The sequence below is a fragment of the Lepisma saccharinum genome, chromosome 10, assembly GCF_977018435.1.
Source record: "Lepisma saccharinum chromosome 10, izLepSacc3.1, whole genome shotgun sequence".
NCBI lineage: Eukaryota > Metazoa > Arthropoda > Insecta > Zygentoma > Lepismatidae > Lepisma > Lepisma saccharinum.
Window position 1 is genome coordinate 70,321,592 of NC_139238.1, and position 15,202 is coordinate 70,336,793.

Here is a 15,202-nt window from a genome sequence, read left to right on the forward strand (position 1 = left end):
ATGTGCGACGTTTGTTGTGGTGGGATCATTGGGGGAAATGTGATTCTCCCAGTATGTCATCTGACTTACTAGCATATGCGATACGAAGAACAGGCGTGTATGTGGCTTACTAGGATTAGGCTCATGGTAATGAGGTCCTAGTAGCTGAAACGTTGTCGGGGTATTTTGCAAAAAATGTCCTTAAACAGTTAACAAATATAATATATATTTTTTTAAATTCAGACATTAGATGGATTTTACAAATATATTTTTTTTAAAAAAATAGGTTAGGTAATTGTGGCTTCTACAGCTCGCCAAGCAGGGTGCTCTTGCATAAGCTCTTATCAGTCTGTAAGTCAGCAACAAGCAACCTGCGCTAGAGGTAGATGCTCTTATCATCATGAAAAATAAAAGCTTGAGTAAATTTAGCTAGTTTTCGAGAATTTTTTTTGTGTTTTCTGATTAGTTAAAAAAATACGTAATGTGATGACTCATATCTTCTGATTGCGCGACAAGTTATTACGTAACATTGTGATGACTCATATCTAATGCCCTTCGTTGTATTAACTATAAGGGAGTAAACTATTACACAACATATTGCAACAAGTTATGACGTAATGTGATGAGTCATATCATTGGTTAATTATTACAGGTGTTTTCAATACGGTCCGCGCTTTTATTATAAAAGACGGCATACACGGCAGACCAGTCAGTCTCGTGAGAGCAGCCGAAGAGTACGGACGTCCTGTCGCAGCGCTCCTCGTTTTTTGTAAAAAAATAGGTATTTAACTTTCTTTGCAGCTACATACCATCTATTATTTCAAGTTCAAAGGTGTTTCACGTGGTTTTTCATAGTAATTTCGACCAGATTGAATTTTGACGTGATCGTGCGTTTTCTATTTCGCCCCGTAAAATTCTATATACATAAAACATAGCTGAAAATTCTATCGTAATTACAACTATTGTCCTTTAACATATTTTTAAGCTATATTCTATCAATTATCTTAAGTTTGAAAGTATTTTAAGTACTTTTCCTAGTAAATAGAATCTCATTGAATTTTGGGTTGATCGTGAGTTTTTGCATTCCATCCCTCTATAAGAAACATATCTTAAAAAATTTCCATCGTTATATTTATTTTAACTTTTTTTTTGGTTTGTGTGATCTGAGAAAGCATAATGGAATCCACCAGTTTGATCGAATGTGTTACTTGCGAAAAAATAATATCTAAAACTAATATTAGCAAGCACAGGGCAAGATGTAGCGAAACAGTTTCGAGAATTAATCGTTCGTTACCTTCTAAGCCTTGTGCTCGATGCGGAAAGATGATTAGCATTACAAATTTAAGTAAACACCTCAAAATTTGCAAACCATCGACCGGACAAGCATCGAAAAGGAAAATCGATAATTCAGAAACGGAAGCTTCCACTTCCAAGCAAATTAAATTATCTAATGAACGCAAACCAATTAGATCTGCATTCAACGACCAACTCCAGGATTTTTCGATTAAGTCAGAACCAGGCCGTGACATCCTTAGTTTCTTGGATGAAACGAAAACATCTGTACTAAATATTTTAAAAGATAAACTTGAAAACAACTCTATAAAAGTATACGTTGTTCTGTTTTCTGAATACGAGAAAGTTGATGGCACAACGAGTATTTTTTATCATCGTACAAAAAACCAGACTCTTTATTTTGCTGACGTCGAAAATTTAGACAACTTCTATTCTAAAGTTACCAATGAGCTGGTTAAGAAACACGACGATTTCGAGGCTAAAGGGTCGGGATGGTCTCTGTGTGGAAGTCCTCACACGTTAACTGTTTACGTGAACCGATTCTCGCCTCTTCGCGCTTCCAGCTACGTTCCTCTTCCACCGAACATTCAACACAAGAGGGCTGTGTTAAATATACAGAACAGCGATAACAAGTGTTTCCTTTGGTGTGTGTTGGCGGAACTTCACCCGATTCATTGGTCAAATAATCCAGAACAGGTTTATCATTACAAGCAGCATGAACCTGAACTGGAAAATGCAATGGCTGGCATCGAATACCCGATGACCATTTCTGATATATCAAAATTCGAAACACGAGCACGAGATGCAGAAGGAAAACGCTTAATCATCAACGTGTATTCCTACACGTCAGATAAATATCTCGTGCATCCCGTCAGGATAAGCGATGTCTACGATGACGATGCTCGTGTAATAAATCTTCTTCTTATTTCCAACTTGGATGTTCATCACTACACGCTAATTCGTTCTCTATCACGTTTGGTCAGAAGTCAAACTACCAACCATGCAAACCACATCGAAGTTTGCCCAAGGTGTTTGACCACGTTCGACGATCAAAAACAATCCAATTATCGAAATTACACCGGACGTCAAATTGCTATCGATAAACTTGCTGAACATAAAATTTATTGCGGTGACAACAGACCGACTCGTATGTTGATGCCGAAATCAAAAGAGGTTGAAGAATTTAGGATGCATAAGTCATTGATGGAACATCCCGCAATCATCATTGCTGATTTTGAGTCTTTTCTCAAACCGTTGTCGTACTGCGAACCAGACCCCGAACTTTCTTCCACAACACCGTATCAGTTGCACGAAGCCTCGAGTTTCGGATATGTTGTTGTGCGACAGGATAGGATAGATGAACCGTATGTTTACCGAGGACCAGACGTAATCAAACATTTTTTTGAAAAGATGGTTGAAGAGGTTGAGACCATTGGCAGCCTCTTACGCGAATCGAAACCAATGCTTCCATTATCCAGCGAAGAACTTCAATCTCACAATAACATTGAAACGTGTCCGGTGTGCGATCAACGTTTCACCGACGAGAACCGGAAAGTATTTCACCATAATCACTTCACCGGAAACTACATCGGTGGAATCTGTAACACGTGTAATCTAAAGATCCAAAAACCTACGTTTGTCCCCATATACCTTCATAATGGCAGCGGTTACGACTTCCATCTCTTAATTCGGAATCTTGGATATGATAGACAAAAAATAAATATTCTAGCAGAGAATGAAGAAAGGTACATCAGTGTCAGCAAGCGAGTATTGATTCCGGGAACAAACGAAACTGTGGAGATGAGATTTTTAGATTCTTACAGATTTTTATCTGCGAGCTTGGACGCTCTTGCAAGCAAACTTTCGGCTGAACAATTTAGAATAACGAGAGCTAATTTTCCCACCGTAGACATAGAAATGATTAGACGTAAAGGTATTTATCCTTACGAATATGTTAGTGATAATTCTAAATTTAACGACGACACTCTTCCACCTCAAAAAGAATTTTACAGTCGACTCAGAGAGAAAGGAATCACGGACGATGAATACGAACACGCGCAACGGATGTGGGACAAATTAGGATGTAGGACACTCGGCGATTATCACGATGCCTACTTAAAACTGGACGTGACGATACTCTCGGATGTTTTTCAAGCATTCAGGAAAACGTCGGCGAATATTTACAAATTAGATCCTGCATATTTTTACGGTCTCTCGGGCTTAGCGTGGTCTGCCATGTTATTACAGACAAAAATAAAACTCGAATTGATACCGGACGTGGACATGTTATATTTTATCGAGAGGGGGATACGAGGTGGAATGGTGCAATGCGTACAGAGACATGCAAAAGCAAATAACGTTCACATGACAGAAGAATACGATCCTAACGAACAATCGAAATACATATTTTATGTGGATGCAAATAATTTATACGGACATGCTATGATACAAAAACTTCCTTACGGCGGGTTCGAATGGGTGGATACCACTTCCATTAACATTAATAATTTCAACGACTGTGAATTTGGCTTGTTTATAGAGGTGGACCTCGAATTCCCCGACCATCTACACGATTACTTCAAAGATCTACCTCCTGCACCCGAACTAAAATGTTCGCCTGATTCAAATCAACGTAAGCTTCTGTTAACATTGGATAGGAAAGAGAGATACGTTCTCCATTACAAAAATCTTCAATTCTTAATTGAGAAGGGAGTTCAAGTAGTAAATGTGAGAAGAATAATGAAATTCAAACATTCCGAGTGGTTAAAACCTTACATTGAAAAAAATACGTATCATAGAACACGCGCCACGTCAGATTTAGATAAAGATTTTTTTAAACTCATGAATAATGCTGTTTACGGAAAAACAATGGAGAATGTCAGGAAGCACGTGGACGTGAGATTAGTTCCCGATTCAAATAAATGTAGAAAATTGATAGCATCGCCGACATTCAAATCACGAAATATATATGTTGAAAACCTGGCCCTGTTTGTCATGGATAAAAAAATAATCAAGTTCAACAAACCAATCTACGTGGGGGCGACGGTTTTGGATTTATCTAAACTGCATATGTTTGAATTTCATTATAATGTCATGAAACCCTTCTATAATGAAAATATAACACTTTTGTACACGGACACGGACAGTTTTATTTATTCCGTACAGACATCTGACCTCTACAACAATTTGAAACAACCGAAAATGATTGATCATTTCGACACATCTTCCTTCCCTCAACCAAACAGATTTGATCTCCCTTCTCGCAATAAAAAAGTACTTGGTAAAATGAAGGATGAATGCAACGGAGAAATCATTCTGGAGTTCGCCGGCTTACGTTCCAAAATGTATGTGGTGAAAACAGAAACCAGCATCACCAAAAAAGCCAAAGGTGTTGGTAAAAATATCGTGAAAAACAAGCTTGTGTTCGAGGATTACATCAATTGCCTCTATTCACAGTCGAGGATTCTACGTTTGGAGACAAGGATACAAAGCGTAGACCACGTGCTTATCACAAACAAAGTTAAGAAAATTGCGCTGGATCCGCATGACGATAAAAGATGTATATTGTCTTGTGGAATCCACACGTTGCCTTGGGGGCACTATCGTTTAGAAATTAGTAAAAATTGTAGGCAATGCAAATGAAAAAAAAATAAACTTAAATAACTATAACTAAAATAAAAATAAAAAAAAACTTTAACTGTCTCACATACACAATAAATAAATAGCAAGGACAATGAATCTCTTTGGTTTCCGTAAGCAAACAATGGAGACTGTACACCGCACGACAGATCATGAATTTCTACCTTCCGTGTTAACTAAACTCAACGGCCTGTTGATCATTCACCTTAACAGCATTTGGACGAAATTGGATGATGAAGTCGGCAAGATGTTTTACGTCTTCAATAACAATTTACATTTTTACGATATTCCGATCGACGGGAAACTTCGGATCACCGTGAATCCGGAGAACGTAGGCGAAATCAAAATATCTACCGGCAAGAACATTTTTCGAATGAAGCACGACAAGATGCTTTCTAACATGGCGTACGATGTTTCTGCAGGAGATTGTCTTTACGTGGAACTCGTCGGAGATTACGACAAACTCGTTCCTCTCTTCGTAGAATTACGAATCGTCTATCCTATTATAAATAACCGTTAACAAAAAATGCCTAACGACATTTTTGGCCACACCAAGCGTGTAGACCACGCAGAAGAGATTCTTATGCTGGATATTCGTGTTAAGAAGTTGAGGAGCGATTTGATCGCTTTGCAGGAGACCTTAAACAAAAGTTTAGAGTCGGAGATCGCTACGCTCCAAACGCAATGTCTCGACCCCATTCTGAAAATCAATTCCGAACTGAAAACGCTCATAAAAAATTATGTTGACGTACCTTCTTACGACAACGTTCAAAATATACAGTTGAGCGTGGATTCGATTCAAAATGATTTGGCCAAATTACAGCAATTTCAATCGAAAAATGAAGATTTGGAAAAATTGAAACTCGAAATCGAAGAACGAACTTCCGCAATCGAAAGGAATTTCTCTGAACTTCAAACCGTCGTGAATGATATCGATGCGGAACGCTTGCACGTCGTCGTTTCCAAATTACAAGAAGAATTCACCGGCACGTTGGAAGAAATTAAATCCAAGTTACAGACTTTGGAAGATACCATGACGAACCTACCATCGTCAGACGAACTGCAGGTCATCGGTAAAAGCGTCGCGAACATAAAAATTCAATTGGAGGCTTATCAAGATTTCGAACACATTCAAACCACCATCGCTACGCTTCAGGCGTCTTTGGAGTTGATCAACGAAGAAATTAAAAATATTCACGTTCAAGCAAGTGCGTTGACGAGCATACAAGACGCGTTGAGCACGGTTCAGCAGAAGATCGAGTATTTAGAAAATTTGAACGTGGAATCCAATCTTGCTCATTTTCATCACGTACTCGACAACATACAGGGTGACTTGGAATCGTTACGGACGAGCGTGCCTTCGAGCGAAGATTTGGAAAAATTGAAAACGGCGGTGACGGCATTATCCGATTCGAGCGACGTCAAAAGTTCATTGAGCGATCTCGAGAGTAGGGTGGCCAATCTCCCCACCTCCAAAGAATTACACGCTTTGAAAAGGAACATATCTCGAATGCTGAAACGACTAGAAACGGAAACGGCAAACGTGGAACAGATTCGAGATGAAATCAGTTCGCTGGTGTCGAAGCTGCCCACTTCGCAGAGCGTCGCCGATCTTCACACGCAGTTTACAGAGATGCGAAGCATCGTGAACGATCTTACCGAGAAGAGCTCGAAATTGAATCAAGTCGAGAACCTTCAGAACATTGTCGTCAACATCAGAGATCAAGTTGGAGTGCTGGAATCCACGCAGGAATCGACGCTGGCCTCTTTCGGTGCCAAGTTGCAAGAACTCAACGAAAACTACAAGCAGTTGAACGTGGAAGTGAAAATCAAACCGTCGTTTTCTGCCGTAACGGATACCATAGTCGAGCATTTGCTGCCCATCGAAAATAAACTCGGACACGTTCACAGTAATCTGCTCGGCGTCGACACTAAATTCGCCAAATTGTTCACCTTGCAAGCCATCGAAATCAACAGCGTACCCAATCAACAGAGAATCTCCACGTTCGTCGAAGGTAACAAACTGTACATGTTGCATCCTTATCATCCGTACTACAAGTTTCTCCTCGATGGCACGATTCAGGTAAACGAATTTTCGTACTGGTCTCACGGCAGAAAAGCTAGCGTCCCCACCATGACATTAATATCGAATCGTGGTGTCCAGAAAGCAGGAAACAATCCTCTGGCACGTTGGAACGAAACGCGCAACATATATGAAATACACGAAGACGAAGATCTTACCGTTTTCGACGTGAGTGCCGGCGATAAGCTGATCATTCAAAACACGAGCGAGGTGCCACCCTCTTTGAATCCCATCACGCTGGTGCTTCTCTTCAAACGTAATCTCTAAAAAAAAAATGTCTAGGCAAGCCATCGTCGAAGAATTGCATAAACCTGCACGCCGCAACTTCGAACGTTTGGCTGTGGTAACCAAGGGCATCGATGACCTCTGGCAAAGTGATCTCGTGGAGATGAGTAGCGGCAAGTTAAAAAATGTACATAAATTGAACAAGGGCAACAAATACCTCCTCACCGTCATAGACACATTTTCGAAATTCGCATGGGCAGTACCTTTGAAAGCCAAAACGGGAACATGCCTCACGGAAGCTTTCAAGACAATTTTTCGCGAAAGCGACAGACGACCACGGTTTTTGCAAACTGACAACGGTAAAGAATTTTACAACGCCGTATTCCAAAAGTTTATTCAAAAACATGACATTCGACATTATTCAACCTTCAGTCACATCAAAGCCAGCATCGTGGAAAGATTTAATCGAACCTTGAAAACACACATGTGGAAACGATTCACGCTTCGGGGAAATTACAAATGGGTCGACATCCTGCCGGAACTCGTCGACACCTATAATGATACGGTACACAGAACGATAGGCATGAAGCCAGCTGACATTACGAAGTCCGACGAGCAGCGTTTAATTTCTACAGTTTACTGTCTAAAGTACACTCCCACGACTACCAAGAAATCAAAATTCAAAATTGGAGACCAGGTGAGGATCAGCAAATTCAAACGCACCTTCGAGAAGGGATTCACAAAAAATTGGAGCACGGAACTTTTTGCGGTGGTTCGAGTTTTACCCGGAAACCGACACACGTATATAATAAAAGATAGTAGCGGCGAGATTTTGAATGGAAGATTTTACGGAGAGGAACTCTCTAAAACGAAACACCCCGACACGTACCTCATCGAGAAAGTATTGCGTAGGAAAGGTGACAAACTTTTGGTGAAATGGCTGGGACTTCCGGAAAAGAGTTGGATCGACGCGAACGAGGTGATCTTGTGAGTACGTGGAACGTGGTGAAGCGTCTACCGGATCCGGAAAGTCAAACGAGAAGAAAAAAGAACGGCGACTTGCTTCCCGACAGCATCCGCTGTCTGATCGTAGGTCCTTCGGGGTGTGGGAAAACGACACTGCTCGTGGACAATTTTCTCCTCGCACCCAATTGGTTAGATTGGAAGAACAGACACCTGTACGTGTTCTCGAAAAGTTTGGAGCAATCCAAATACCAGCAACTGATGAAACTGTACGATGGTCTGGACATTGCAACGTTCGCTTCGGAAATAAAACCACTCGACGATTGTCTTGAAAATTCAGTCGTTGTGTTCGACGACGTCATCCTGGAAAATCAAAATGAAATTCGCAACTTTTTCACGCAAGGTCGTCACAAAGGAATGGATTGCTTCTACCTAGCTCAAACGTTTTCCAAAATTCCAAAACAGTTACTACGCGACAACGCTAATTTCATATGCTTGTTTCGTCAAGATCACACCAACCTCAAGCACGCGTACGATGACTACGTAGGCGGAGACATGAACTACAATCAATTTTCGGAACGCTGCTGCTCTTCTTGCTGGAACAGTGACGATTTCGGATTCGCGACGATCGACATGACGAGGAAACCCAACGACGGAAAATACAGAAACAAAATCAACGACTTTCTAAACGTTGCAACGTTGTGAGAAACGACGTGTATAAATAACGTTATGACGAAACGAAAAATCGAAGACGAAAATCTTAAGCTTCGCGATTATCTCGCGAAACGCTTCAAAGGTTGGAAATCCGAGAATCGCGGATTCTACGAAGAGAAGAAACGTCAGGATCAACCCGTGATCGATGCCATCAGCGATCTAGGTAAAGAAATTAAAAGTGTCACGGAACAAAATAAAAAATTTGATCAACGAACTCGTACCACTCGCAGCTAAAAGTTACACTGTGCCCACGCCCATTTCGAGCATTCCTTCGACACCGTTCGAACTGAAGGACGTACCACGACGTCGAGCCATAGGCAGCACGTCGTCTTCGGATAAAATCGAGTTGGGATCTTTGGCACGAGACTACCTGAGCACGGGGAAATTCGACAAGGATGAAGTGTTCGGATTGTATCCGAGCATGGAAACCAACGAGGGTGTCGTGTGGAAGATTGGGAAATCGAAGGTGACCTTCGAAGGCAACGACATTAAAGTTAATTTAGGCGATAAGAATAGTTGGAACAGGTATCCGGGTACGGTGGGACTGTGGGAACTCGTTGCCAAAAAGCAGCCGAAAGATTACACCGACGAAGATTACCAGAGTTACAGGGAAATTCTGATCATGACGGATGCCATGTACCAGAACAACGACGCCTCGCAGAATAGGGTGAAATCGAGGAGCGGCGAGAAGTACAGGAATCTCATCAAACCCATTTGGAACGAGGTGAAGAGCGGAAGCGGCGTCAAACGCTACAACACGTTACCCAAATAATTCGTTTGGGTGGACGACGTGAGGAAGCTCGTGGACCGATTGTTGGTGATAGCCGGCGAAGAGAATGCAGGCAATCGTAATTTCTACAACGAGAAGGTTGGCATCGTGGACATGATCAGCACGAAACTTTCCAACTTCATCGTGAACGACGACAAGGGTATAGGTTACCTCATTAAAATTATCAACACGCTGCCTCCGAGATTCTGGAACGTGGCCGAAGGAAAGGGACTCGTGAACGACATCATCAACAAGTTACCTTTCGATATGCATTTACCTGGCTACCAGTACTGCGGACCGGGTACCAAACTCGAGAAAAGATTGGAGAGAGGAGACAAGGGTGTGAATCCGTTGGACGCCGCATGCAAAGATCACGACATCGCCTACAACAACACTCGCGCCGATCTGGATGCACGTCACGAAGCAGACAGAAAGTTAGAGCACGCAGCTTTCGAAAGATTCGTCAGCAGAGACGCATCGCTGGGTGAACGGGTCGCCGCATTAGGTACCACCATCGCCATGAACACGAAACAAAAATTTGGGTGGGGTATATAAATAACATAGAGTAAAAAAAAATAATTATAACAACATGTCTCGTATAACTGATTTGCCGCCCGAACTGCTATGTAAAATATTGAAACACGCAGTAAACGGAGATTGTGAGGATATAGGGAAACTTTTGATCATAGCAAAAACGACGCCGGAATTTCGCATCCCTTGTGAAATGGCTGTCAAGGATCATCTTCGGGAGATCAGCGGCATGAGGTGCGGTGATCTCGACACTCTTCTTTCGGCTGCAGGGGAAAAATTAAACAAGAGAATGGACGAACTGCACGAGGCGAGGCAGGGGAGAAGACGATACACGGCTGATTGGCGCAAATCCAAACAGGAGACCGAAGAAATCATCACGCACATCATCGCGTTTTCCGAAGCACGAACTTTCTTCCTCTGTTAAAAAAAATAATAATATATATACGTGTCAAAACTTGATATATAAATAACACACATCGTGAAAAAAAATAATCTTCTGTATATATAAATAACACACATTGTGAAAAAAATTAAATTTCTCTAACACACTGAAATTTCTCTTCGATATGAGTGAAAAAAAATGAGTGATCTCCAAGCATTAAAACAAATGCTAAATTTGTCAGTCGAATATGTAAAAATTCAGGAATTGGAAGTCGACAAACCTTACACGATAACTTCCGGTTCAATCGTTTCTACCCAGTATGGTCCCAAGGTGCGTCTGTTGCTCAACGCACAATACAGTCTATTTTTACCAGATCGATACGCTAACATGTTATCCGACGAGAAGCTATCTATTTTAATCGAGAACAAAACTCGAATCGTGTACAAGGGGACAAAGGAACTTCTTGGTAAGAAAACAAAGCAAGTAATAGAATTTGTGTAACGACTGCGCGGAGTATATATAAAATAACATACCTTGAAAAGAAAATTACACGAAACAAAAAAAATCTCGGAACATACACATATATAAATAACATACCTTGAAAAAAAAATTACACGAGAGGGAAACAAAAAAAATCTCAGAACATTTATATATATAAATAACATACCGTGAAAAAATAACATATAGAGCATCAACATGAAGCCCAAGGGTGTCGTGTACCAGATACCATACTCCAATCTGAAAAATCTAGGTGCCCTCGATGGGTTACTCACCAAGAAACAACGCGAGAAGAAACGTTCTTGCTTGACGAAAGGACACGGAATGAAATTGCTTCTCAGCACCCCACAATTGAGACGCTTGCAGCGTTCGCGGAAACAGCAAAAGATCGGAGGTTTCATATTCAGAATCCCGGCCATCCTAGCAGCATTGGGGGCCGTTGGAAGTTTGGCCGGGGGTAGCGCCGCCATCGCGAAAACCGTCATCGACTCGAAGAAGAACAAGGCGGAATTGGAAGAACAGAAACGTCACAACCTGGCCATGGAGAAGAAAGGGGGGAAGGGCGTGATGAAAAAGTTTAAAAAAAAGAAACAGCAGCACTCACCAACCGAGACATTGAATCTCTGATCGAACCATTACAAATCAAACACTTCAGAGGCGTTTTCATGTCCGACTCGTTACCTTCAACCGTTAAAAGAAGAGAATGCGGAGTAGTCAACTTGGACAGTCAAGAAAATCCAGGCACGCATTGGATATGTTACCACAAAAACGACAATAACAAAGCATTCGTTTTCGATTCTTTCGGAGGTGTTCCACCTACAAATTTAGTCCATTACCTGAAAACGAACAAAACCTCTATATACTACAACGACGAACGCATTCAAGATTTCGGAGACGTGAACTGCGGTCATTTCTGTCTCTCCATGCTCGCGTTTCTCTCTAAAATAAATAACCCTACGATCGAAGATTTCCAGAAAGCATTGTGGAACCTGAAACAGCATCACGACGATGGGCGTGTTCCATCTCACGAGCGAATCTTCGATCTTGAAACTCACGCTGCACGACGACATCGTCTATCCTAAATCCGTAGCTCTGCGTGCATTCTACAGCATGTACCTCATACCTAATGTCACGCAGCACAACAACAAAATTAGCGTCGGAAGCGAACATATCGTCGTCACGCCAGGTCAATACAATCTTTCCACTTTGGAAGCTCAGTTACCCAAAGGCACGTACCTTTCTCAAAATTCGGTCACGCACAGAGTCGAAATCGTATCCGCGTCGGAGACGGTGGATCTGGGCACCATGGGAGAACTTTTAGGTTTCGAGAACGACACAAAACTCGAAGCTGGCATCAAGCACGTAGCAACCAACATTCCTAAATTCTTGGCCATCGAGACTCTGAACGTACACTGCAACGTGGCGGAAGGCATGATCACGAAATCTTCGGACGGGGGGTTACTGGGAAGTCACAAGCAGACGGGAATCATAGCCACGTTCAAACCAAGTTCCGAATTCATGGAACCGATCATCTACACACCCTCTTCGCCGATCTATTTTCCAGTATGTCGCAATCGCATAGACGACATAGAGTTGGTGGTGACGAACGAGAAAGGAGACGTAGTGGATTTTGCAGGTGCCACTACGACTGCCATCGTGGAGATCAACGTATAATAAATAACACACATAGTGAAAATGGAGCAAATCGAAAGTTACGAATTGCAATCTTTTCCTCCCAACCGTCGCACGTTCGCCAATCTCAACGAAGCGAACCGGGAGATCGAATACGACGTGGACGTAGGCGACGGGTTCGTTCATCCTCACAGAGCGGACCTCTACCTTCAATTCGACGTGGTGAAAAAGGAAAGCGGAGACGCGTTCTCCGCAGCAGCAAATTTGATACTCGTGGACAACTTCGTTCCTCACCTGTTCTCGCAGGTGGAGGTGAGGAAACACAACACCGTCATCGACAGAATCGATTATCCAGGCATCACGTCGACGGCAGTGGGAACATTGAAATTGTCCAAAACGGACGCGGCATACTTCCAGGCGGGAGGATTCGAAGCGGGGACGAAAATATCGACGAGAAGTCACACGGTGCTCTTTCCCATGCGTCTGCTGCCGGGATTCTTCTCGGACTACAAGGAGATCATGTGGAAGGGAGGACTGAGAATCACATTTCGAAGAGCGGCCAACGACAACGACGCACTGATGCGATACGCTACTTTGGGTCCGGACGGTATCACGCCGCTGCCCAACACTTTACCCGAAGCAGCCAAGTGCGTCATCCGGAGCATGGAGTTGAGAATGCCGATCGTGGAATACGAAACGAATTACGCCCTCAAGTACAAAGCGGAGATATTGAAAAGTCCGCAGGTGCCGATTCACTTTCACGGTTACCAGTGCGTGCAGAAATTAGCGTCCGGAAGTCACATGGAATTCGACGTGACGACGCAGTTCAACAACATACAGTTCGACATGCCAGATTTCGTCGTAGTGCTCTTTCAGACCGGTCGCGATAACAATCAGGAAAAAGATTCCAGCAAATTCGACGACTGCAAGATCAAGAACGTTTATCTCAAGAATGGCAGGAACGAAGTATTCCCGCGCGAGAATTACAACCTCGACATGACAAAAGATGATTACCTCAAAATTTACGAAGCTTACACGGCTTACAAGAGGGTAACGGAGGGAAGCGTGGACATGTACTACACTCCCAGCGAATTCAAAATCCGCAGGCCGATGTTCGTCATCAATACCACGAAACGGAAGCAGGTGGTGGTCAACGATCGCACCAACATCAAGATCGTCTGATTGTTCCACGACGCGCTGCCTGCCGATACTCTGTGCAGCGTCATCCTGATTGCAGAGAAGTCCTTCGCGTACGACGTGAAGAACGAGAGGGTCACAGAGCAGTTTTAAAATATTAGTGAAAAAAATTTGCCACATACTAAAAAAAAAAAATCTACTAAGTTTACTACCACAACTAATTATTATTCTATTATGTCATTTGCTTAGGTGAAGGGAAAAAATGGTCCAAAAAGGGAAATTTTGCCCCTTGGGAAGGGAAATTGTTCTCTCATAGTGTGGCAACACTCCGTCCAAGTCGCCGGTGGTGGCATATAGTAGCAAACACTAGAAATATTTCCACAGGTATCGTCTTCATGTTCTCAACTGAAATATTAAAACAAACGCGGAATCCAATGTAAGTTAGTTCGGTGCGTAAATAAAAAAAAAATGATAGGTTAAGTTATATCACTGAAAAAAAAAATCGTAAAAAAAAAAAGATAGGTTAAGTTATATCACGTAAGATCGTGGCATTCGTACCAAGTACGAGTGGGAAAAAAGGGAAATTTTACTAAAACATCGCTAAACGCTAAAACATCGACAAAAAATTGTCAAAATATGTCAAAAACTGATTTTCAATTGATAAAAAAGAGGCTAAAAAAGAGCTCGTACCAAGTACTACTTTGAAACAACTAATTAGCACTACTTTTGTTTGTCTATAACGTGTGGCATACTGTTACTTTTTCTTAAGTTTATTCTTTTCTTTCAGCTGAACGTCATTGGTCCAAAATTTCTGTACACTACCGGAATTTTTGTGGCTGCTGTGTGTTCTATATTGTTCGGGTAAGTAAAATAGTCCTTGTTTGAGTATTTTTTAAATTCTAAACTAAAATTCTTGACGGGCCGTTGAAGGCTAAGGTACACTCACCGGCAATAAAAAATGGGGCGCCTAGGTCCTGAAATTCTCGCTTCCCTACAAGACGTTTTGCCTAACTATAAGGCGAGGAGTGGATTTTAATAGCAAATGTTCATTGGCAACTTCTACCATCGCCGTAGAGTTATGCAACACACATAACACAATGCAGGTGAGGGAGTATATCAGGATTCAGGTGTCCCATTTTTTTTATTGGTGACTGTACATCAAGTGAGTTTTCATTGGGTAACGCTGGTCCGCTCATCGAGTTCCATCACCTCTGTCGTGCTTAAGAGACCTAACCTCAACACTTCACCTGATTCAAGAGATTTTCCAATTCGTCGTTTGAGAACCAGGGGAACTCACTCCAAAATTGTTGTTTTCAGTTTTCTTTAAATAAACTCATCTGATAAACTCCATTTGGAC

The 15,202-nt window shown here is 42.0% G+C and overlaps 1 protein-coding gene across 1 annotated transcript in view; it reads left to right on the forward strand.

Moving 5' to 3' along the window:
- LOC145994373 (MFS-type transporter SLC18B1-like) overlaps window positions 1-15,202 on the forward strand; it is a 129,018-nt gene that overhangs the window by 17,722 nt on the left and 96,094 nt on the right. The window contains exon 3 of the mRNA XM_083130486.1: window positions 14,633-14,706. Coding sequence (XP_082986612.1) covers window positions 14,633-14,706 — 74 coding nt within the window. The remainder of the gene's footprint in view (window positions 1-14,632; window positions 14,707-15,202) is intronic.